The 25,807-nt window shown below is 45.8% G+C and overlaps 1 protein-coding gene across 2 annotated transcripts in view; it reads left to right on the top strand.

Annotated features, from left to right (window-relative positions):
- The first annotated feature begins 579 nt into the window (after positions 1-579).
- Positions 580-25,807, top strand: part of CASR (calcium sensing receptor) — a 53,006-nt gene continuing 27,778 nt past the window's right edge. The window contains exons 1-3 of one of the 2 annotated variants that reach the window (XM_081176221.1): positions 580-619; positions 17,766-18,221; positions 20,219-20,525. In XM_081176221.1, the coding sequence (XP_081032347.1) occupies positions 18,031-18,221; positions 20,219-20,525 (498 nt within the window). In that variant the 5' untranslated portion in view covers positions 580-619; positions 17,766-18,030. Of the gene's footprint in view, positions 620-2,098; positions 2,180-17,765; positions 18,222-20,218; positions 20,526-25,807 lie in introns of those variants that run through there. The other variant, XM_081176220.1, reaches the window with a different exon arrangement.

Raw genomic sequence — 25,807 nt, 5'->3', positions numbered from 1 at the left:
AGACGAGGCCCCGCCAACCAACCCCGCTCCGCCCGCACTTCCCTCGCCGACCCCAGGCCGCCTTCCGCCCCCTCGAGGGTGGAGCGCCAGAGCCCTCGGCGCGCCCTGGACGCCACTGCAGCGCCGCCGCCGCCGCCGCCTCCGCGCCCTACTCCGCCGACTTTGCATTTCCCCGACGGGGTTTCTCCAGCGCAGCCCTCCGTCGCCCCCTCACGCCCCCTCTCTCTCCGGAGGCGGACGAACGGGACGGACGGACAGCAGCTGTGGGAAGCCCGGCGGCTGCCCCGTCTACCTGGCAAGGTCATACCGGGCTCGCCATGGAGGAGGCCGGGCGCCTTTGGCTGCGGGGAAGCGGCTGGCCGGCAGGTGGGCTCGCCCTGGGCGCGCGGTGCGCGGCGCTGCCGGTGGGCTGGACCTGCGCGTCTTCGCGGGGCGAGTAGACGGACGGACGGACGAGTTGCGCCGAGTTGCGCGTCGTCGCTGCTGCTGCTGCTGCTCGGGAAGCGGCGGAAAAGTTTCCCTGCGGGCGCTGGTGCGCACTCCGGAGCGCTGCTGCTGCGTCTTCTGCTTCTCCGTGAGAAATTCTGGTCCTGGCAGGCGCGCGAGGGACGGAGCGAGGGTGAGAGTGTGTCGCTTTCTTTTTTTTTGGGGGGGGGTCTCTGCTTTTACCTGGGGGATGTCTTGGGAGGGGGGCATGGGGGGCTTCTTCTTACCACACACACACACACACACCGACCGACGGGCAAGTTTGCGCCCGGTTTTGAAGCAGCTGTGCGCTGGGCTCATGAGCCTTTCGGGTTTGTGTGCTTTTTTATTATTTATTTAACAAAAAAAACCTCGTTGTCTGAACACGTCTCAGTTTAGAAGTGAGGGTCCAGAGTGGGAACTTGGGTTGCGAGCCTGTAGCGCGTTTCCTTCAGAGCAAACCCCGTCGAAGCGAAGCGGGTCTCGCTGCCGAGCTAACAAGCTTAGGATTTCGTTGCGCGGCCCCTTCCAGGGGTGCCAAATTGAATAAAATAGGGGGGGGGAGTAAGCCCCGCCCCGCATAATTGATCACATGACACTGTTTGAATGGCAATAGATGGGCCCAGCCCCCCCCCCCAAATATTTTATTGGGGGGAGTCTAGGAGTTGGCTCCTATGGCCCCTTTATATTCATAGGACAGCCCCACCCTGGGAAGCAAGGCCCTCTGGGTCCAGCAGTGGCAACCTCAGGTTCCTAAAAATCGATGGGTCACGGAATCATAGAATCGTAGGGTTGGAAAGGGACCTGCGAGGGTCATCTAGTCCAACCCGCTGCAATGCGGGAATCTCGGTAATACAGTGGTACCTCGGGTTAAGAACTTAATTCGTTCTGGAGGTGCGTTCTTCACCTGAAACTGTTCTTAACCTGAAGCACCACTTTAGCTAATGGGGCCTCCCGCTGCTGCCGTGTCGCTGGAGCACGATTTCTGTTCTCATCCTGAAGCAAAGTTCTTAACCCAGGGTACTATTTCTGGGTTAGCGGACTCTGTAACCTGAAGCGTCTGTAACCCGAGGTACCACTGTACATGACAAATGGCCACCCAACTCAGTTGCTAAAACATGAGACTCGGGTTCGAGTCCCATGACTAGATGACTCCCGTGCTCCCTTCCAATTCTACGATTCAGCCTCTGCTTAAAAAAGCTGCAGTCCGTTCCACTGTTGAGCAGCTCTTACTGCAAGCGTGTTGAGGATTGGGCTGCCGACCAAACAACTGTGACGTGGGTCCTTGCTGTCCTCCCTGGCTGTGCTTTGTGTCCTGTAAATCACGTGTGGATCAAAGTGAGAAAAGGTAACTGTGGATTAGAATGATTAACTCGGGGCCGGTTTCCAGCCAGGTTGCAGCAAGGATGAGATTGGCACTACTTGTGAAATCAAGTGTTCTGGCAAGGGACCTGTAAATGAGAGCATGTGAAATACATTTCAGGCTCTGGGCTGTTGCCGTTTTTTTTTTGTTTTAAACCAAATTAGAGGGTTTGGTGGGCACAATGCAGCGGGAAGGTCTCCTGCAGGAGCTGCAATGAAATAAAAAGGATCTGGTCAGGACAGAGTTCGTTTCAAGGGAGCATGCTTGGAAGCAATTCTTTGTGAATTGGGCTCCGCAGCTACAATCACGTGCACATGCAGAGGAAAGTCCCATTGAACTTGGTTTCCTGTAGTGAGTGAGAATTGTTTTTCAGACACTCAGGCAGAGAAGTGGGTTCTTTGGGGTTTTTTGTTGTATAATGAACATAACATTAAAAAAGAAGAAGGCGAGAGGTACAAGTCAGTAAGCAGAGGCTTACATAGTAATGTCTAGCAACAGTCTTAACTTTTGCATTGATATTTGCCCAGCTTCACTTCTACATAGTTCATGCCTGCAGAGCCCAGATGGGCAGTTACCTTTTTCAGTCTGACGGCCAAGATTGTCAATAATTTAGAGACACCCCCCCCCCACACACAATTGAAACTTGGGCCCCCAGCTGCTGTTGAACTACAGCTCCCATCATCCTTAGCTAGCAGGACCAGTGGTCAAGGATGATGGGAGATGTAGTCCAACAACAGCTGGGAACCCAAGTTTGAGAAACACCGACCCTACATAAAGGAAAAGCAGGACTATGAAGTGATGCTACACAGTGTAGCAATCTAAACTACCCACCACAACTCCCCTTGGCTGAGCAAATGACGTGTGTCAATTTTTCAACAGTTGCTCTTAAATCACAATTAAGCCTGTGTGGCTGAGGTAAGCCAGTAAATATTATTTGGGGCTAGTGATTTTTATGGGGTTGTTGATTTAGCTAGCTTGTAAGGTAAAGGTAAAGGGAACCCCTGACCATTAGGTCCAGTTGTGGATGACTCTGGGGTTGCGCGCTCATCTCACTCTATAGGCTGAGGGAGCTGGCGTACAGCTTCCGGGTCATGTGGCCAGCATGACTAAGCCGCTTCTGGCGAACCAGAGCAGTGCACGGAAACGCCGTTTACCTTCCTGCCGGAGTGGTACCTATTTATCTACTTGCACTTTGACGTGCTTTCGAACTGCTAGGTGGGCAGGAGCAGGGACCGAGCAACGGGAGCTCACCCCGTCACAGGAATTCGAACCGCCGACCTTCTGATTGGCAAGTCCTAGGCTCTGTGGTTTAACCCACAGCGCCACCCACGTCCCTTAGCTAGCTTGTAAATATGTTTAAATAACTAAATGGGAGATAATATCATAGGTATCCAGCCCCCCAAAGTATGTAGTGAGACAATGTTCCTTCTAAATTGCCTCAAGAAGTGCACCCAACAGAGGCATAAATCTCTCCTTAAACAAAATATTTTCTCGCAAATCAGATTCTTTCCCCCTCTCATTTTAAGCAAGGTGCTCTTACTGTCAATGTGTCTTTCTCTCCCTTTCCTGCCCTGCATAGAGGCATCCACATTATTGTTTTTTCCTCAAGTGCACACAAACATATGTGCCCCTCTTCACCATCCGCACCTGCTTTGCAAAGCAGTTTTGGGGAACAAGTGGTTTCACCGTCTGCAGGATTTTTTATTTAAAAAGGATTCTTCCTTTGAGATCTCACCCCTGACTAGCTTGGCCCATGGCCAGCGGAAGTCATTGTTGGGCCACAGTAGGGATAGACTCTGTGATGTCAGGTTCTACGTGTTAGGAAGTGGGCTGTCCATTCAAGCAGGTCAGAAATAAATATGTAATCCAAGGTACGTAGAGGTCACATTCCATCCAGAACATCAAATAAGGATCAGAGAGGTCAGAAGCCGGAACAGAGTCAGAGCCAGGAAGCGGGCAAGAGAAGTCACCAGCGAACTCTGCCACCTTGCGGCTCATCGTTAATTCTAGATCAGTTACAAAGAAATCAAAAAGCACAGGTCCCAAAACCCATCCTTGGGTGAACCCACTTCTTACATTCATCCACTGAGAAAACTTACCATCTATTCCTATTTGTTCCTTCCTGTTCTTTTACCAGTTACTAATCCATAAGGGGGTCTCTTCCCATGATAACTAAGCTTACACAGGAGCCTTTGGGGAGGGACTTGGTCAAAAGCTTTATGAAAGCCAAAGGATAAAGTGTCTTCTGGATCACCCCATTCATATGTTCATTGACACTCTAAAAAAACCCCACCCACCTCTAAAATATTTGCTAGACAAGACTTATTGTTGTGGAAGCCATGCTGCTGGTTCTTCAACAAGACTTGTTCTTCCTTATCTATATTGCAGATCATTTGGGGTTATTACTTGTTGTTGTCATGTGAAGTGTTGTGTTTTTATACTGTAAACCGCCTTGTGATCTTTGAAGGGTGGTATATTATTATTATTATTATATTTATTTGTGTTGAGATCAGAATGATTTAACCATTGTATTTAACAGGGAAATTAAATTTGGAACAAAGGTTATAATGGCACAATTGGTGAAATCAGGTGTTCTAGCACTGAAATTTTAACTTCACATATGCAAAATATGGTTTTGGTCATTTTAAAAACAATGAGAGGATTTAGTGAGCACAATCCACCTGGAAATTATTGTGCATGAGCTGCATTGAATAAGGGGATCTGCTTAAGAACATGACATTCCTATTCATTTAAGTGGAGCAGATGAGTAATCCTTAGTGAATTGAGATCTGGGCATCCCTGCAATTCATAGACAGCTTGGTGGACAGAACCTATGTGCGGCCTGGTGTCCTGCTTTGTCAAAAGCCCAGAGGTACTTATTCCAGTTTAGTTGATGGATGAGTTTGTGTAGGTCTGCTAAAGCAGTTAAAGAAATAATTTCATGGGAAGAATGAATGAGCAGATAGAATGGATAAGTAGAAATAAGCCAACTATTTGTGTCAATATATGTTTTTCTCCAAATGGGCTAGGCAAGTGTGACTACTAATCATGCAAAGGATTTCTGCCATATAGACAAGAGATCTTCATCAGCCCTTACAATAGTTTAAGCATCACATGAGGATGGCCAAAAGCTTATACGTACAATAGATTACCATCTGCTACATCCTGACAAAAGTCATTTTGGACTGTGGTAACACAGTGTGCTTGATGTGGGAAGAGATTCCAGAATACTGTGTGCACTGCTGGCAGTCATATATAAAGAAAGTGCAGAAGCAGGTACCCATGAGGCAAGGTGATAATTAATCAAATAATTAAATAATTAAGGGGTCAGCTGACAGTGACAGGAAAGGAAGACAACTATTAATCTGTATTAGAAGCAATCTGGTTTAGAGCAATCTGGTTTTGGTACTTTCCAGATCCAAATAATGCTTCATTTCCTCTAAATTCAATATTTCACATACGTGTGAGAGAGGGACAAGAAGTTATGTGTTTGTTGATTAAAAAAAAGTAACGTCTTTTAGGAGATGGTAAAAAGGCTCACAGGGATGCGGGTGCTGCTGTGGGTTAAACCACAGAGCCTAGGGCTTGCTGATCAGAAGGTTGGCGGTTCGAATCTCCGCGACGGGGTGAGCTCCCGTTGCTCGGTCCCTGCTCCTGCCAACCTAGCAGTTCGAAAGCACGTCAAAGTGCAAGTAGATAAATAGGTACCGCTCCGGCGGGAAGGTAAACGGCATTTCCGTGCGCTGCTCTGGTTCACCAGAAGTGGCTTCGTCATGCTGGCCACATGACCCAGAAGCTGTACGCCGGCTCCCTCGGCCAATAAAGTGAGATGAGCGCCGCAACCTCAGAGTCAGCCACGCCTGGACCTAACGGTCAGGGGTCCCTTTACCTTTACGAAGGCACACAACAGCCAGAATTCTTCCCTGCTGGATTTCCTGTGGATGCATTTTGTAGCCAATACAGCCAGATAGTTAGAAGGGACCCTGGAGGTATTATGGCCCAGCCCTCTGCTCAGCGCAGTGCAGGATCCACAGCTGCACCATCCCTAACAGATGGTCATTGAGCCTCGGCTTAAATAACTCCAGTGAAGGAGATCCCACCTACCTCCTAAGACAGTTTGGTGAACAGATTTTTAGCCTCATCTATTCCTCCTACAACTCCTACACATTGTTCTCGTTCTAATCTCTGGGGCAAGAGAGAGCAGGTCTGCTCCATCTTCTGCATGATGGAGCCCTTCAGATATTTGAAGACCGCTATCATGCCTCCCCTTAAATCTCCAGCTTCCCAAATTAAACATACTAGGGCTTGCCGATCAGAAGGTTGGCGGTTCGAATCCCCGCGACGGCATGAGCTCCCGTTGCTCGGTCCCTGCTCCTGCCAACCTAGCAGTTCGAAAGCACGTCAGAGTCCAAGTAGATAAATAGGTACCGCTCCAGCAGGAAGGTAAACGGCGTTTCCGTGCGCTGCTCTGGTTCGCCAGAAGTGGCTTAGTCATGCTGGCCACAGGACCAGGAAGCTGTACACCAGCTCCCTCGGCCAGTACAGTCATACCTCAGGTTGAATGTGCTTCGGGTTGAGTGCGTTCGAGTTGCGCTCCGCAGCAACCCGGAAGTAACAGAGTGCGTTACTTCTGGGTTTCGCTGCTTGCGCATGCGCAGATGCTCAAAATGACGTCATGCGCATGTTCGGAATCGGCAAAACGCGACCCGCCCGCACACAGACGTGCCATCGCTTGTTATGTTCGCTTCAGGATGTGAACGGATCCCGTTCGCATCCCAAGGTATCACTGTAAAGCGAGATGAGCGCCGCAACCCCAGCGTCGTCTGTGACTGGACCTAACGGTCAGGGGTCCCTTTACCTTTCCTCTTCCAGCCGTTCCTCATAAGACTTTGTTCCTAGACTCCTTGCTGTCCTGGCTTCCTTCTGCAGGACAAGCTCAATGGGCAGATTCACACCTTACATTTGAAACACAACAAATGCACAGTTAAAACACCTGACAAAGAATTCTGGGAACTATAGCTTGTAAAGGATTCTGGGAATGGTAGGTCTGTGAGGTGGAAATTACAGGATTCTTTGTGGGAAGTCACGTGCTTTAACTGTGCTTCAAATGTATAAGACAGAATGTGGCACTAAGAACTGTTGAGAATAAAGCAACAACACTTGCAATAAGCTATCTGACTCAGAGGGGCAGCAGTGGGGGCAACAGACAGAAAAGGGAAACCTTTTCTTCCTCACCACCAATTCCTTTACCTCTAGTAACTACCATATTTTTTGCTCTATAAGACTCACTTTTTCCCTCCTAAAAAGTAAGGGGGAATGTGTGTGCGTCTTATGGAGCGAATGCAGGCTGCGCAGCTTTCCCAGATGCCAGAACAGCAAGGGGGATTGCTGCTTTCACTGCGCAGCGATCCCTCTTGCTGTTCTGGCTTCTGAGATTCAGAATATTTTTTTTCTTGTTTTCCTCCTCCCAAAACTAGGTGCATCTTATGGTCTGGTGCGTCTTATAGAGCGAAAAATAAGGTACCTGTTGGTAATTTTCAAACCATATGAAAAGTAGGCTCCTTTCTGTGCCCTAATTCAATTCCAGTGCATTCTGTCTTTATTCCACTTAGCTTTTGAGTCAAAACAGGATTTTCTGTTTGCTGACAGTGCAGCCTCAAGCCTATTATCCAAAAATCAACCTGGGCCCGTTCTGCTCCACTGCAGTATCTCCCACAGTATAACAGTGTTAGCATTTGAACTCATCTGGGTCTCATGACACAAAGACAGGTGCAACTCTCAGAGTGCTGACATAAGGGGAAAAACTTGCTGTAGTGAAATTAAGTTTGAAAAAACACACAGGGGAATAGATATGGGCAGGAATCTATATTTTAAAACAAATGCTCTATTGGAACTTACAGAAAAAGCCAAATGGAGAGCTAGTTGCTAAGATGAACTGCATGTTGATGGTGTGCAAGAATATTTTAACTTAATACCTGCCTTAATCAAAACTTACTAAGTAAAGCTTTATGAGTACAATAAAAAAATAATTAATTTTGACACAATTAAATTAATTTACAAATAAAAATATTTATACCCCCTTCTCATTAAATATCAGTGGTATACAGCAGTTGCTCATTATTATTACATTGAGCACCTGTTATCTACTTTACTCCTACAGTTTTCAGTAATTTTTTTAAGACTTTTTACCTTTTGGGGTGGGGAAGGCATCTGTGTCATAGAATATTTTTAAAGTTCCTATACATAGAATCATAGAATTGTAGAATTTGTATAGTAAGCCTGCAATTTACACAGTTGTTACGTTCTGGGGATCATCCCTAAAGCCAAAATTGTGTATAGTCAAAACACACTGGGTTCAATTCCTTATTCATTCTGTATTATTGATCTCCGTACTGAAATTACTATGTCTTATAAGTCACTTTCTCCCCTACAAGAATTTTCATAGCTGGTAACAGTTTTGATAACCTTGCAAAAACCAGTTTGTTCACGCTTCCTTAAGCTTAGCTGTTTCCAAAATGTAACACTAATAAATTATGTAAATGCCTCCCTAGAATCCTAGATTAATAGTAGAATTAATATATGGTGGTTCATTTAATTGAGAAATGCCAGCAGTGGTTTTGAAAATACTGATTGTGCAACATTATCCTTAACGCATTTATCTATCTATCACCCTGGTTTTCAGCCCAAAAGTCTCTCAGTGCAGCAGCAACAACAACAATCAAAGCAACAACTACAACAAAAGGCAGTCTCCTTCCACACTTACAATATAATGGACCGGGGGGGGCGGGGGGCGGTGAGAGAAAAAGGAATGGGGAATGAAAATCAAAACAAGCAAATTTAGGCACCAGTACTTAAAGTTACAGACACGGGTGGCGCTGTGGGTTAAACCACTGAGCCTAGGACTTGCCGATCAGAAGGTCGGTGGTTCGAATCCCCGTGATGGGGTGAGCTCCCGTTGCTCGGTCCCTGCTCCTGCCAACCTAGCAGTTCAAAAGCACGTCAAAGTGCAAGTAGATAAATAGGTACCGCTCCAGCGGGAAGGTAAACGGTGTTTCCGTGCGCTGCTCTGGTTCGCCAGAAGCGGCTTAGTCATGCTGGCCACATGACCCGGAAGCTGTACGCCAGCTCCCTCGGCCAATAAAGCGAGATGAGCGCGCAACCCCAGAGTTGGTCACGACTGGACCTAACGGTCAGGGGTCACTTTACCTTTACTTAAAATTACATAGTTCCTTAAACACTAGCTTGGATGGAAACAGCTCAGACTGGGGAGGAGTAAAAGGCAGCTGGTCTGTCAGTCTGTCTGTCTGTCTGGAGTGGGCCTTCATTCCCATCTCTCCCCCTGCTGGAATATTTATGGTGCAATCCTATACCTGGATGAGTTGGGGGCTGAGGCTAATGTGGCTTAAAATGTTGTCTAATGTAAGTATAGAAATGTCACGTACTTGTTGGTCTAAAGTAGCAATTGCCAAACTAGGCATGGGAAGAAAGCATACACAACTCTTATTTGTTTTATTTTATTTTTTTGCTACTTCCAAATAATCGGACCAAACAGCACACTTGTGGATGCTTGCTCAGAAATAAACCCTGAAATGTTATGTTTTTAAGATGTCAGCCCTCATCTTTTGTAACACTTGCATGTTCCAACGTGTACGTTAGGATATCTGTTTGTGCTTTTTAAAAAAACAAAAGCTTCCTTTTAGCAGTAATTTTAGAAGCCTTGGAACATTGAGAAAATGTGACGTTTTAAAGCATTTGTGAAATATGGGAGAAATTATAGCAGGGATAGGCACTATTTGTGCAGTTAACCAGCAAAATGTTGTCAAGGATCACATATTCTAATGGATTCGTGTAAAAAGTGCATAGTGGAACTGCCCGAACTGATGTGTTTTGAATGAATGGCGGGGTTCGTCACTCCAGTTTCCCTGTGTCACTTTCATTCCTGCCAAGTAAAATCATCTATTAACTCTACAATAACTACAGTCTACTCAGAGAGCTGAAGGCAAAGCCTTTGGGTTCGAAAGGGGGTGGAGTAGGTTTTTTGTCTTTGTGTTTTTACGGAACTGTAGAGAGTGAATCACGCACAGACCTTTAACAGAGATGCTGTGCCTGTTTTGCACTGGCCCTCTTCATACTTTCAGGGATAATGCCCGGTGTCACAGGTAGCATCGGCCTTCATTAAAAGCAAAGATCTACCATTAAGCGCTGAGAGTAGAAAGCCTTTTGTCGAAGCTTGTTCTTCTTTGCTTCCTTCCCTTCCTTTCCGATGGCTGAAATAGGCACCACAAAGCTGGTTTTTTAATCGCACTCCTGCCCCTGCATTTTTCCAACCCAATTAGGCCATTACCAGGGCTAAATGAGGCATAGAGCCTCCAAAAGTCACACCGTCGTCCCGGAGATGGAACGTGTGTTGCCGTGGACTTGGCAGGGAGGTGAGCTGGCTGATGCTCACTGAAGGGTGACCCGAGGTGTTTGCGCATTCCAGCCTGGGCAGAAAGATCACCTTCACAGAGAGAAAGTGTAACCAATATATTTTCGGTTTTTTATAATAAAAAAAAAACCACTTCCAAAAATTATTTTAAGGGACATTGTGCGCTTAAGCAGGGCTGCCCTCATTACTGTCCATTGGTTAGGATCCCAGGTAGAGTCAGGTATTAAAAAATTATTGGTACGGGCTGCAATTAGAAGAATTAAAGTTGCTATGCTGTACCGTTTCTGCTTTCAGACCTATGCTCTCTGCTACTCAGAGCTATTGTGAATTTGTCTGCTGGGGGGGGGCACATGATTCTAGGATCCTTTGACCTGCCCCACCTATTCAACAACATTCTTAGTTCTTTCTTTGTAGGACTGTCTGGCTACAGAAGTGTAAAATGACACACGTTAGAGCAAAAATATCTCACATATATGCTCATGGGGTCTGAACTTGCAGTGACAGACCAGGAGTAAGAACTTAGGGTCATAGTCAGTGTTTGAAACACGGACGTATAATTTGTTGTTGTGTAGTCGTGTCCGACTTTTCGTGACCCCCTGGACCAGAGCACGCCAGGCACTCCTGTCTTCCACTGCCTCCCTCAGTTTGGTCAAACTCATGTTAGTAGCTTCGAGAACACTGTCCCACCATCTCGTCCTCTGTCGTCCCCTTCTCCTTGTGCCCTCCATCTGAACATTAGGAAGAACTTCCTGACAGTAAGAGCTGTTCGACAGTGGAATTTGCTGCCAAGGAGTGTGGTGGAGTCTCCTTCTTTGGAGGTCTTTAAGCAGAGGCTTGACAACCATATGTCAGGAGTGCTCTGATGGTGTTTCCTGCTGGGCAGGGGGTTGGACTCGATGGCCCTTGTGGTCTCTTCCAACTCTATGATTCTATGATCTTTCCCAACATCAGGGTCTTTTCCAGGGAGTCTTCTCTTCTCATGAGGTGGCCAAAGTCTTGGAGCCTCGGCTTCAGAATCTGTCCTTCCAGGGAGCACTCAGGGCTGATTTCCCTAAGAATGGAGAGGTCTGATCTTCTTGCAGTCCATGGGACTCTCAAGAGTCTCCTCCAGCACCATGATTCAAAAGCATCCATTCTTTGGCGATCAGACTTCCTTATGGTCCAGCTCTCACTTCCATACATCACTACTGGGAAAACCAGAGCTTTAGCTATACGGACTTTTGTTGGCAAGGTGATGTCTCTGCTTTTTAAGCTAGGCACCAAATGGCTCCTTAAACCAGGTTTGCAGTTGCGAAAACGGAATGTGTGGTTGCCATTTTGGGGCCGGATGGCTTGAAAGTTGTATTTTTCAGTGCAGCTTTTTGGTTCCTGAAATTCATTCTGTGCAGATAAAATATAATGAAAGAATTCTAGAGGATGTGTTGCTAGTGTGTGAAAACAGTCAAGATCCAAGAATCTGCTGGCATGCACCTCCAGTTGGTGGAGACATCAGGCGCCATCCTGACACCTGAGCTTCTTCCCAGAATAACTAAGGAGACAGTACAAGAATATTTGGCTAGTTTAGATGTATTCAAGTCTCCAGGGCCAGATGAACTGCATCCAAGAGTATTAAAAGAACTGGCAGATGTGATCTCAGAACCACTGGCAGTCATCTTCGAGAAATCCTGGAGAACAGGCGAAGTCCCGGCAGACTGGAGGAGGGCAAATGTTGTCCCTATTTTCAAAAAGGGGAAAAGAGAGGACCCAAATAATTACCGCCCAGTCAGTCTGACATCAATAGCAGGGAAGATTCTGGAGCAGATCATTAAGCAAACAGTCTGTGAGCACCTAGAAAGGAATGCTGTGATCACCAATAGTCAGCATGGATTTCTGAAAAATAAGTCATGTCAGACTAACCTGATCTCATTTTTTGACAGAATTACAAGCCTGGTAGATGAAGGGAACTCAGTGGATATAGCCTACCTTGATTTCAGTAAGGCATTTGACAAGGTGCCCCATGATATTCTTGTAAAGAAGCTGGTAAAATGCGGTCTTGACTCTGCTACCACTCAGTGGATTTGTAACTGGCTGACTGACCGAACCCAAAGGGTGCTCATCAATGGTTCCTCTTCATCCTGGAGAAGAGTGACTAGTGGGGTGCCACAGGGTTCTGTCTTGGGCCCGGTCTTATTTAACATCTTTATCAACGACTTGGATGATGGACTCAAGGGCATCCTGATCAAATTTGCAGATGACACCAAACTGGGAGGGGTGGCTAACACCCCAGAGGACAGGATCACACTTCAAAACGACCTTGACAGATTAGAGAACTGGGCAAAAACAAACAAAATGAATTTTAACAGGGAGAAATGTAAAGTATTGCACTTGGGCAAAAAAAATGAGAGGCACAAATACAAGATGGGTGACACCTGGCTTGAGAGCAGTACATGTGAAAAGGATCTAGGAGTCTTGGTTGACCACAAACTTGACATGAGCCAACAGTGTGACGCGGCAGCTAAAAAAGCCAATGCAATTCTGGGCTGCATCAATAGGAGTATAGCATCTAGATCAAGGGAAGTAATAGTGCCACTGTATTCTGCTCTGGTCAGACCACACCTGGAGTACTGTGTCCAGTTCTGGGCACCACAATTCAAGAAGGACACTGACAAACTGGAACGTGTCCAGAGGAGGGCAACCAAAATGGTCAAAGGCCTGGAAACGATGTCTTATGAGGAACGGCTAAGGGAGCTGGGCATGTTTAGCCTGGAGAAGAGGAGGTTAAGGGGTGATATGATAGCCATGTTCAAATATATAAAAGGATGTCACATAGAGGAGGGAGAAAGGTTGTTTTCTGCTGCTCCAGAGAAGCGGACACGGAGCAATGGATCCAAACTACAAGAAAGAAGATTCCACCTAAACATTAGGAAGAACTTCCTGACAGTAAGAGCTGTTCGACAGTGGAATTTGCTGCCAAGGAGTGTGGTGGAGTCTCCTACTTTGGAGGCCTTTAAGCAGAGGCTTGACAACCATATGTCAGGAGTGCTCTGATGGTGTTTCCTGCTTGGCAGGGGGTTGGACTCGATGGCCCTTGTGGTCTCTTCCAACTCTATGATTCTATGATTCTATGATTCTATGATTCCCTTGGTTGCAAGTGGCCGATTGCAAGGTGCACAATGTGCCTGGCGAATTTCCAATGCTGGTAATAGTAGATGGCTTAATGAAGAGGCCAACCCAGTGTGCATTGGCCATGAAGAAGGCAGATGCCATACTAGGGATCCTTGGGAAATGAATTGAAAAGTATAACTGCTAGTATCATAACACCATTATACAAATCTATGGTGTGAACAGATAGCTGAGTTGGTAGAGCATGAGACTCTTCATCTCAAGGCTGTGGGTTCAAGACCCATATTGGGTGAAAGATTCCTGTATTATAGGGGGTTGGACTAGATGACCCTCGTGGTCCCTTCCAACTCTACAATTCTATGATTCTGTGAATGCATTTGGAATACCGTATACAGTTCTGGTCACCTCAAGAAGGATATCAAGAAGCCAAGTTACAGGGAACCAGGCAGAGGACCTTCTCGGTGGTGGTGCCCTCCCTGTGGAACACCCTCCCACCAGATGTCAAAGAGAACAACAACTACCAGACTTTTAGAAGACATCTGAAGGCAGCCCTGTTTAGGGAAGCTTTTAATGTTTGATGTATCACAGTATTTTAATATTTTTTTGGAAGCCGCCCAGAGTGGCTGGGGAAGCCCAGCCAGATGGACGGGGTATAAATAAATTATTATTATTATTATTATTATTATTATTATTATTATTATTATATTGCAAAGTTGAGAAAGGTTCAGAAAAGGGCAACCAAAATGATCAAGCGGGTGACCTATTAAAGAAAGGTTGCAGGATTTGGGACTTCTTAGTTTAGATAAAAAGCAAGTAAGAAGCAACACGATAGCAGTTAATGAAATTATGCATGGAGAAAATGGATAGAGAAGAGGTGTTTTCCGTCTCTCATAACACTAGAGCTCATGGACCTGCAGTGAAACTGAATGTGTGAGGATTCAGGAAAGATAAAAGAAAGGACTTCTTCTCGCAGCACATAGCTAAACTATGCTTCTGCATACCAGTTGCTGGACACAGTGCTCTGGTGCTTTGCATCCTGCTTGCGGGTTTCAGAAAGACAGCTGGTTGGCCACTGTGAGAACAGGAGGCTGGACTAAATGGGCCATTGGCCACATTCTTACTTGAGGAGGAAGTGCACAGGAATTAGCTTATATTCTGCCTTTCTCTCACCTTGGGACCCAAGGCAGCTGACATGTGGTTCCCAGACCATCATCTATCCAGGCACCAACCATACCTTGACCTGCTCAACTTCAGTAAGGTGGTGGTCTCTTGGTCTTCAGACCACACTTTAGAAGTGTGTGTCCATAGGAGGGTGTTGCCAGGGTGGGGAGGGGTCTGGGAACCATGTCCTCTGAGGAACTGGAGGGGCAACATCCCTAGGCTGAAGGAGCGTCTCCACCCCCATCGTTCTGCCCGGACGCTGAGGTCCAGCGCTGAGGGCCTTCTGGCGGTTCCCTCATTGTGAGAAGCAAAGCTACAGGGAACCAGGCAGAGGGCCTTCTCGGTAGTGGCGCCCGCCCTGTGGAACGCCCTCCCATCAGATGTCAAAACGATAAACAACTACCTGACATTCAGAAGACATCTTAAGGCTTCAGGGAAGTTTTTAATCTGTGATATTTTATTGTATTTTGGTTTCTATGGAAGCCGCCCAGAGTGGCTGGGGAATCCCAGCCAGATGGGCGGGGTACAAATAATAAATTATTATTATAGGCCTCCACCATCTATTTTATGGAAAGTGATCATGTGATCAGCCTGCTCTCAAGGCAGCTTGCAGCTGAGTTCAGTAGACAACTATTGAATCTAACTGTGTCCATCACACCCGCAATTAATCCTGTTGTAAGGAAAATGCAGGTTATTAGGAGATTTGATAGCTGAGAAAGAAAGTGCAGGTGATGGAGGCGGTTCTTCCTCTCCCCAATGGTTTGATGATTTTTATTGATGTATATACTTTTGCTTTGTTGTTTGAGATTTTTTGAATCATGATGCTTGTGTATGCCCCTTTTGAGCTGTAAAAAGAAGAAGTCTATAATCATCATCATCATCATCATCATCATCATCATCACTCTTTGTGTGGGTCTTCTTGTTTCAAATTTTTCATCTTCTTCTAAGGAGCAACCATGATTAGGGCTGGAATAGCAGAGAATGTGGTGATGATGATGATGATGATGATGATGATGATAATAATAATAATAATAATAATAATAATAATAATAATAATAATAATAATAATAATAATAATAATAATAATTTATTTATACCCTGCCCATCTGGCTGGGCTTCCCCAGCCACTCTGGGCGGCTTCCAAAAAAAAACATTAAAATACTGTAATACATCAAACATTAAAAGCTTCCCTAAACAGGGCTGCCTTCAGATGTCTTCTGAAAGTCTGGTAGTTGTTGTTCTCTTTGACATCTGGTGGGAGGGTGTTCCACAGGGAGGGCGCCACTACCGAGAAGGCCCTCTGCCTGGTTCCCTGTAACTTGGCTTCTCGCAGTGAGGAAACCGCCAGAAGGCCCTTGGCGCTGGACCTCAGTGTCCAGGTAGAATGATGGGGGTGGAGACACTCCTTCAGGTATGCTGGACCAAGGCCGTTTAGGGCTTTAAAGGTCAGCACCAACACTTTGAATTGTGCTCGGAAACGTGATGTGCCATGACTGGACTTGGGTTTGTCATGAACTGGTCGCATGGCATTGGCAAGGCACTTTCTCTCTGCCTCGGTTCCACAATCATAGTAGCAATGACCAACATCATAGAGATGTATTGAGGCCAAACACAACAAGGGTTGGAGGGTCATGTACAAATTATTCATGGAGCTGGTGGCTAAGTTTTAAAGCCCTGAACCCGAAAAAGCCACCTTTTATCACACAAACCTGTCCAAACACTACATTTATCTACAACTCCCTGCTCCAATCAGTGTCCCCACTCTCGCAAACTTGACAAGGGCTGACTGGGGAGAGTGCTATGGTGGTTGTGGCACCACTTATGCGAAATGCCCCTCTTAGCCTGTCCCCAAATGTTGCGTCTTTTCTGCGCCAGGCAGAGACCCTCCTCTTTGTCCAGGCTTTCCAATAGGGTTGTGTACAGGCTTTAGTGGCTGTGCTGTTCTGTTGAATTCTATTTATTTGACTTGACTTGCTGTTTTCGATTTTTAAAAATTCATTTCATTGCATTTTCTCCTTGTCACTTGTAACATGTGGGCTGCCTGAGGTGTTTTGCACTGTAGGTAGTCTATAAATATGTTTAACAGCAAAATAATGAAGGACTTTGAGATCAGAGATGTGAGCTGTGGACATCATGATTTGTAACCTGACATCGGGGGTGATTCTGTTGACAGGCGTAAGGGGCCATTTTATCGTTACTGATGAGTTGCTTTCCCCCACCACAATGCAACTTATGGAAACAAACTTTAAAACCATGTACTGTATATTATCAAAATACTAAGGAGAAAGGAAACTGAATGAATCTGTAAGCTGCGTAGTGCAGTGGTTTCCAATCCCAAACCTTTTCTCCCTCATGGACCCCTTTAAAATTGCTGGTGGGCTTGACGGGTCACTTGCTGATCTTTCTGCCTGTTATAGAAGTTGCAATATGCTGTGTTTGGTGCTGTGTGATTTTTCAACTGTGTTTTCATTGCTTCTTGTCTTATTCAGCGGTACCTCAGGTTACGAACTTAATTGGTTCCGGAGGTCCGTTCTTCACCTGAAACCGTTCTTAACCTGAGGTACCACTTTAGCTAATGGGGCCTCCCGCTGCCGCCAAGCCGCCTCTCGGTTTCTGTTCTCATCCTGAGGTAAAGTTCTTAACCCAAGGTACTACTTCCGGGTTAGCGGAGTCTGTAACCCGAGGTGTTTGTAACCCGAGGTACCGCTGTATTGGATTCAAAGTGCAATACAATAAAATAGAACAGAAGTAAAAGAAGCAAGAAAAAATACAGTGGTACCTCTAGATGTGAACGGGATCCGTTCCGGAGCCCTGTTCACATCTAGAAGCAAACGTAACCAGCGAAGGCATGTCTGCGCATGTGCGTGTCGCTTATCGCTGCTTCTGCGCATGCGCGTGACGTCATTTTGAGCATCTGCGCATGCGCAAGCGGCGAAACCCAGAAGTAACGCGCTCCATTACTTCTGGGTTGCCGCAGAGCGCAACTCGAACGTGATCATCCCGAAGCACATTCAACCTGAGGTATGACTGTACAGTGAAAATCAATATGAATGTTGAATGCTGACATGCCACAGACCACCCAACTGATGCTCACAAACCACTGGTGGGTCATGGACCACAATTTGAGAAGCCCTGGCATAGTGCATCCCTTATTTTTAAGGCGATGGTATTGGGGAAGAGGCACAGTCTATGGACAGCTCAGAGTGCACCTGAGATAACTTCTTTACATCTCCTTTTTCTTTTTAGGGGGTCTTGAAGATGGGCTCCATCTAACAAGCGGCGAGGAAGCAAGAAACTGCTGTATTGGGTCAATTGCGATGGAGAAGACCACTGAGGAGATGGTGGAATTATGGCTGCTATCCTGTGGCTTACCGTACACCAAGCATCCCCACCAGATCCGCAGTGCGCAGTGCTCAGAAGTGAAAAGGCTTGTTGAAGGTTATTAGGCCTGCTCCTCTTGTGTGGCCATTTTGAAGTTTGCAACCTCTGTCCCTCGTGAAAAGGAGGAACGATGACTTTTTATAGTTTCTGTTTGCTCCTCTTTGCGTTTACTTGGAATACCTCTGCCTATGCCTATGGACCGAATCAAAGGGCACAGAAGAAAGGAGACATTATTCTTGGGGGGCTGTTCCCCATTCATTTTGGAGTGGCTGCTAAACACCAGGATCTGAAATCAAGACCAGAATCCGTTGAATGCATAAGGTGAGCCCAAGTGAAAATGTGTTAACAGTTACTCACTCCCAAAGCCTGCTACCCACCAAATTCAAACTAAGTGCTATATTGCTAAGTAGTAAAGCCTTCTTCTGTTGTTATTTAAGTGGCCCAGCTTTCCAAGGCTGCAATCCTAATATACATTTAATAAATGAATGCATTTTAGTTTCTGCCCAGGAACTGTTGGAATTGACCCTTAGAGGGAGCCTCCATAAAAATAACAACTTGGTAGCCAGTGGCTACGATTAGGGTGTTGGCTTCTGCTGAGGCTCTCCAGCAAGACTCCAGGAAGACTGATGTGAAAAAAAGGAAAGATTGCAGCCTACAAAAGAGCCATGGGGGACATAAGACTATAAATAGAATTATTATTTCCTTGCTTCCCGCCCCCACCCAGCTTTGTGAACAATCAGAACGGTGTCTGATAAGTTTGCATGCCCTGAAATGAAGTTTTACAGTTGATCTGTAGCTCTTAGGGAAGAAAGTGAATGTACATTTCAGTAGCTAGAGCAGGCTCCCAAACTCTGTTGCAATTCTTGTCCCTGCAAATGTGTAGGCTGAAGGTTTCTTTACCATAGCTGTCAATCGTCCCTTATTTGGCGGGACAGCCCCTTATCCCAGCGCCGTGTCCTGCTGCTGTCCCTTATTGATGATGTCCCTTAAATTTCCCGGGTTTCAAAGGAAGCAGCTCCTCTCCCTCCCTCCCTGCTGGCCAGGGAGGAGGGAGGCTCCAACTGTGTTGCTTGGCTGTGCTGCTCACCCAATAAGGAGTCTAAGAACGACTGGGGGGGGTGGAGCTTGCATGCCTTGTGCTGATCAAATTGGCTGCGTTGCCTGGGGACTCGCCTTTGCTCAGCGCTTCCCAGCGGAGAGGTGACAGTGGTTTTCCTTGAGGCTTTGTTTGGCTGCTGGCTGGGCTTTCTGCCTTTTGCTCAGAGGGGCTCAGAAGCGGAACATACCTACGTTTGGAAAATCCCTTATTTTGGCTGCTGATCCCTTATTTTTGAGGCTGCTGGTCCCTTATTTTCAAATCTGTAAGTTGACAGCTATGTTCTTTACCCAGCACTGATATAGCACAGTGGTGGGCAAAGAAACTACAGATCAGCTGTGATACTTCATTTCAGGGCATGCAAATGTATCAGACAAATATATAACCACCTCCTCCTTTGCTCCCACAGTAGGCAAAATTGGAGCAAAGTGCATTGGGAGCACTGAGGGAGGGTGGAGGAGGTTAAAACTACCTTGCTATTACTGGCCTGACTCTGAGAGCTCTCCACAGATGTGGGTGCTATTGCCCTGCATTCTGTTAGTGACTCGTGGAGGTCAGCAATTGGAGTGCTTGAAGCCGATTGGTTTTAGAACCATCACAAAAGTTCTAAATGCAAATAATTGTTCGGATTGACTAGGGGTCCAGGTGGCTAGGATAACTCCTAATGGGAATAATAATAGTTTTCCAGCCTACCTTTTGGAACCTACTTCCCCCAAATGGCTAGAACCATGGCAGTGCAGTGCCTCCCCCTGCATGTGCTATCCCTAAGAACAGGCACCCCCAAACTCGGCCCTCCAGCTGTTTCGGGACTACAACTCCCATCATCCCTAGCTAACAGGACCAGTGGTCAAGGATGATGGGAATTGTAGTCCCAAAACAGCTGGAGGGCCGAGTTTGGGGATGTCTGCCTAAGAAGCAGTTCCAGAAGGATACCTTGGTCAATAGGTATTTTTAAAAAATTGAGAGGTCCAGAAGAATCAACAACGTTACACATATCGCCTGTCACTATCAGAATTAATCTTGGTCGGTTTCAGCATGTATGAAATGGCCAGTTGTTCTGCAGTTTTGAGTTTACTTCTTTGAAATGAATAGAATCATAGCTCTTTGATGGAAAGATAGACTTTGGCCATGCTCCTTAGTTTACTCAGACACTTGTTCTTCACTCTTTCCCCCGCCTTCAAGCCAGTTGTCATTATTTTAATTTCCCCCCTCTTTTCCGTAGGTATAATTTTCGTGGTTTCCGTTGGCTTCAGGCCATGATCTTTGCCATTGAGGAAATTAATAACAGCCCAACGCTTCTTCCCAACATGACTCTTGGATACAGCATATTTGATACCTGCAACACGGTCTCCAAAGCCCTGGAAGCCACGCTGAGTTTTGTGGCCCAAAACAAGATAGACTCTCTGAATCTGGATGAGTTCTGCAATTGCTCAGAGCACATTCCCTCCACAATCGCAGTGGTGGGAGCAACTGGTTCTGGGATCTCTACTGCCGTGGCCAATCTTCTGGGTCTCTTTTACATACCTCAGGTACTGAATATACGCTACTCTTTTCCCGAATGTGGAATGTCTGTGTGTAGCATGGGGGCTTTTCAGCTCATTAACACCAAAGAGCATTCAAAATCCAAACTAAAAGCAGATAAAACAAATCACAGCCAGCAAGACTAAAGTACACAAAAGACTGGCACAATAAAACTTGAACGTAATTTGTCGGCTACCTAAGTCCTGTCTCCATGTTGGCCATTTGTAATTGGGTTCTGCAGAGTTCTGTCTTTTCATGCTGGTTAGCATCTACTTGAAGCTGCTGGAGGCTATTGGCTGAATTGTGCTGTCAACAGTATGCTGATGACAAGAAGTTGCACCTCTCCTTTCCATCTTAAGACAGGGAAGCAATCTTATCTATTAACTTAATATATTTCTTAACCACCCTTCATTAGAAGTTTCCAGGGTGGTGTATAACAAACCAGGGAAACAATATGCACAATATATATATAGTCTCTCTCTCTCTCTTTCTCTGTGTGCATGTGTATATCTGTGCGTCCCTAAAGGAGTCACAAATTAAAAGGAAGTCTAAAACACAAGGGAAATGAAGAATCAATTCTGACTAAAATTCCATCTAAAAGGATTTAATCTGGCACTGGAGAGACTGGATAATTGGCAGAATATATACAGTGGTACCTCAGGTTACATACGCTTCAGGTTACAGACTCCGCTAACCCAGAAATAGTACCTCGGGTTAAGAACTTTGCTTCAGGATGAGAACAGAAATTGCGCAATGGCGGCCCAGCGGTAGCGGGAGGCCCCATTAGCTAAAGTGGTGCTTCAGGTTAAGAACAGTTTCAGGTTAAGAACAGACCTCTGGAACAAATTAAGTACGTAACCAGAGGTACCACTGTACAGTGGTACCTCGGGTTAAGAACTTAATTCGTTCCGGAGGTCTGTTCTTAACCTGAAACTGTTCTTAACCTGAGGTACCACTTGGGAATTATGGGATCAGAACTACCTAAACAGTATAGAAATTTATTTATGTATGCGACCACAGCTGCAAGAATGTTATTTGCCCAAAATGAAAGGAAGAGGACGAGAGAAGAATGGTTACAGAAACTAACAGAGTATGCAGAAATGGCAAAACTTACCAGAAGAATAATAAATCAAGATAACAAACTTTTTAGAAAGGAATGGAAATAGTGTATTGAGTATTTACAAACAAACTGTAAACAGATCAAGATATTGGCAGGATTATTGTAAAAACCTGCAGTTTCAAAAATATATATGAGAATAGATAAATAAAGGAATAAGTTAAGATAATTTGGAGTATGAAGGAAAGGTCGAAAATAAATGTAAATAATTGCAGAAAGGGGGAAGGGAGTCGAAGTCAGAAATGTTAAAATTATGGTTGAATCATTATTGTAATGTATATAAATGAAAACTATAAATAGAATTATATGTAAAAAATGGAGAAACTTTAATCCAGAGAACGCAGAAAATGCTTTGGTCAGTGGAAGTACAGGCCTAGTGATAGGGATAGTTTGCTTTGGGTTAGGTAGCACTCTACATTTAAAAAATCAGGTTTGTAGATTGGAAGGTCTGATGTTGCTTATATAATGTCAGGCATTTAAAGGACATGAATTCCCCCAGAGAATCCTGGGAGCTGTAGTTTGTTAAGGGTGCTGGAAACTGTAGTGCTCTGAGGGGTGAGCTACAGTTCCTAGGATTCTTTGGGCAAAGCTATGTGCCCAAAGAATCTATGGTATAGATTTGCTTTCAGATGGTAGTGGTGACCAGAAGTATCTTAAATTATAGCTGCCAAGCATCCCTTATTTGGCGGGACAGTCCCTTATCCCAGCGTCATGTCCCGCTGCTGTCCCTTACTGATGATGTCCCTTAAATAAGCTATTGAAGGTAATGGGGTCCCTTTCTATGTCCGGCTGTCCTTTGTCAACAACAAATTGATGCTGTTTTTTGTGTTGAATATATGCTATATGGTAATTTATGGACCTAATAGGTATCTAAAGCCATTTGCACGCAACAAAATATGTATTTTATCAAAGTAATTGTTGATCCCTTATTTTGGCTGTTGATCCCTTATTTCCGAGGCTGCTGGTCCCTTATTTTCAAATCTGTAAGTTGATAGCTATGTCTTAAACTGGTGTGCCAACTAGTGTCTGTTCCTAGTCATGGTTGCACGTGGCTTCAGGAACTGGATTACTGTGAAGCACTCTGAGGGGGGCTGCCTTCGAAGAGTATTTGGACATCTGGTTCAAACTGCAGCTATCAGAATTGTAAGGAGCTTTCCAATTCCTTTATACCAACCTCACTGGCTGCTTGTTTCATTTATGGGCCTAAGTCAAGCAGCTGGTCGTTATCTTTAAAGCAGTGGTGTAGTGTCAATTGTCGGCTCTTGGGGTGCGCAGGCATGCCCTGTGCGGGGGAGCGCCAGCCCGGCCCTTGCCACCCCCAATCGATGTTGGCCTTTTTTTGCAGTATGGTAGCGCTGCAGAGAGCTTGCTGGGGAGACCATGCATTAAAAAGGGACTCAAAAATAACTTAAAGAAGGTTTTAATAAGAAAAACAAAAACTCCATTTACACTAAACACATCAACAGACCAGACCCAACCACCAACCCATCCCCCAGGGTAATGGGAGAGCTAGGTGCTGCTCCTTATATACTCTACCCAATTGCTGACATAGTTTAATCAGTACAACTCAGCAGCACCTGCTATGTTTCACAGCTGTAAAGCTGGGTCTCGTTAGTTTGCTCTGGCCCTTGCTCCGGCCCCTTAAAGACACACACATCGGGTGGAACAATGATGAACCTTTACATGTAAAGAAACCATTCAACAATCCCACCCCCACCGAAGCAAAGCAGGGCTGTGCTGAGTCACCTGCTTTAAAGCACATATAAAGGTAAAGGGACCCTTGACCATTAGATCCAGTCGTGGCCGACTCTGGGGTTGCGGCGCTCATCTCACTTTATTGGCCGAGGGAGCCAGCATACAGCTTCCGGGTCATGTGGCCAGCATGACTAAGCCGCTTCTGGCCAACCAGAGCAGCGCACGGAAACGCCATTTACCTTCCCACCAGAGCGGTACCTATTTATCTACTTGCACTTTGACGTGCTTTCAAACTGCTAGGTTGGCAGGAGCAGGGACCAAGCAACGGGAGCTCACTCCGTCATGGGGATTCGAACCGCCGACCTTCTGATCGGCAAGTCCTAGGCTCTGTGGTTTAACCCACAGCGCCACCCACGTCACTTACTTAAAGCATATATACATATATACATATTCATGCACACACACACTTAGACATACACGTACATACACAAACATATACTGTATATATAAACACATATACATATATATAGATATATATTGTGCTGGGGTTGGAGCTGGGGTGTTGTGATGGGCTGTTGCATCTGTTAATAGCTTGTATTTGCTTGTTTTAATCGGCTTCGTTATATGGAAGTTTCAGTATGAGCCAACCAACAAATATGAGGATTATCTCCTGCCATGTATTCTGCTCCATCCGCTGTGATCAGCAGGAGTATCTTTTGTATATATCCTCCCACCATCTGGGGACAGTTGGTAGAAAAAAGGAACAAGGTCTTCTCTCTTGTTGCTCATAAGCTGTAGCATTCCATGCCGTGCAGTTTTTATCTCCCGCCCCCGGCCTATTTGAAGAATTTTGTTTGTCCTTAGGCAAGCCTCTGCTTGATTCCCTGCCTTCACCTCTCTCTTGCATTCTAGTCTCATTTGTGTTCATGATATTTTTTCTGTGTTCTTTCTTCTGTATGCTGCAAATCTCTTGGGTGCCCCACTGGAGTTGAAAAATATAAAGCTTTAAAGTTAATTGGTCTCTTTATAAAATGTTTACAGTCCTAGTGTCACATATGCTATAATTTATTGGAGCATAAAATGAACATAGCTGGTTCAAGGACAGCCCCGCATAGACTCTGTTGCAGTAATCAAGCCTGAAGGTTATGAGAGTGTGGATTACTATTGCAAGGTTTCTCTGTTCCAAAGACGAGACACAGTGTTCAGAGCAGACATAGCAGTCAGATGTTTAGTAATTTAGAAGTATAGAGAGTCTGTGATGTTGAAGTTGCGTGTCGAGGTCCCCAGGGCCACCCCAATAACTCACACATCACACAGATTTTTTGTTTAAGATTTTTGGCATAATTTTGGCCACAACTTTATTAAAATACAAATTTGTGAGTGGTTGCTTAGGCATTGGTTGCGACTATCTGCCCTCACCATGGGGGACAGACTGACATTCCGCACGATGCGAAAGTCAGAAAAGGGGAATACACTTGGGGGTTACGCGGAGCAGGGAACCTGCCCTCAGCCCTCCCCAAATGCAACCAGGAGCTCATTGCTATGGCCCGAGCCCCTTTGACAGAGTGGACAAGCAATAGTTAGCCCCCGAGTCCTTTAACGGAATCCCTTGCAGCAGCAGCATTAGAGGGGCAGGCACAGCCAATCCATGCCCCTCAACCAACCAAACCATAAACCAATGCCTAACCTTACAATGCCTAACCTTACAAGTTGCGATGATTTGCTACGCAGTAGGCAAAACCCAAATGGCCCCAGCCAATCAGCCAGATGGACAAATTTCCTACCAGGCCCCTGCCCCAAGAGCAGACGACCCCATGACAGGCATAGCAAGGTCACGCGAACAACCCTATTCTAGAGAGGGAGGGACGGGCAATCTGATGCACAGGCGAAAAGAGGAAGCCCTAGCCTCGTGCAAGGAGTTTTAGCATTTCTGGCTGTCAGTCAACAAATGGCAACACTAACTTCTTCCCAACAACAAGGGAAGCCCCAATCGCATCAGTGGCCAACGATCAATTAGCCCGCCCGCCAACTTTGGAGTGTCCTGGCGGTCCCCACCGCAACACGTGCTCTCCATGAAGGAGAACATGCTTTAGCAGTGGAATCATAGAATCCTAGAGTTGGAAGAGACCACAAGGGCCATCGAGTCCAACCCCCTGCCAAGCAGGAAACACCATCAGAGCACTCCTGACATATGGTTGTCAAGCCTCTGCTTAAAGACCTCCAAAGGAGGAGACTCCACCACACTCCTTGGCAGCAAATTCCAGTGTCGAACAGCTCTTACTGTCAGGAAGTTCTTCCTAATGTTTAGGTGGAATCTTCTTTCTTGTAGTTTGGATCCATTGCTCCGTGTCCGCTTCTCTGGAGCAGCAGAAAACAACCTTTCTCCCTCCTCTATGTGACATCCTTTTATATATTTGAACATGGCTATCATATCACCCCTTAACCTCCTCTTCTCCAGGCTAAACATGCCCAGCTCCC

Source organism: Podarcis bocagei (assembly GCF_964188305.1).
Source record: "Podarcis bocagei genome assembly, chromosome: 17".
NCBI lineage: Eukaryota > Metazoa > Chordata > Lepidosauria > Squamata > Lacertidae > Podarcis > Podarcis bocagei.
The sequence above is the reverse complement of the archived record's forward strand: the minus strand, read 5'-3'. Positions and strand labels throughout refer to the sequence as shown.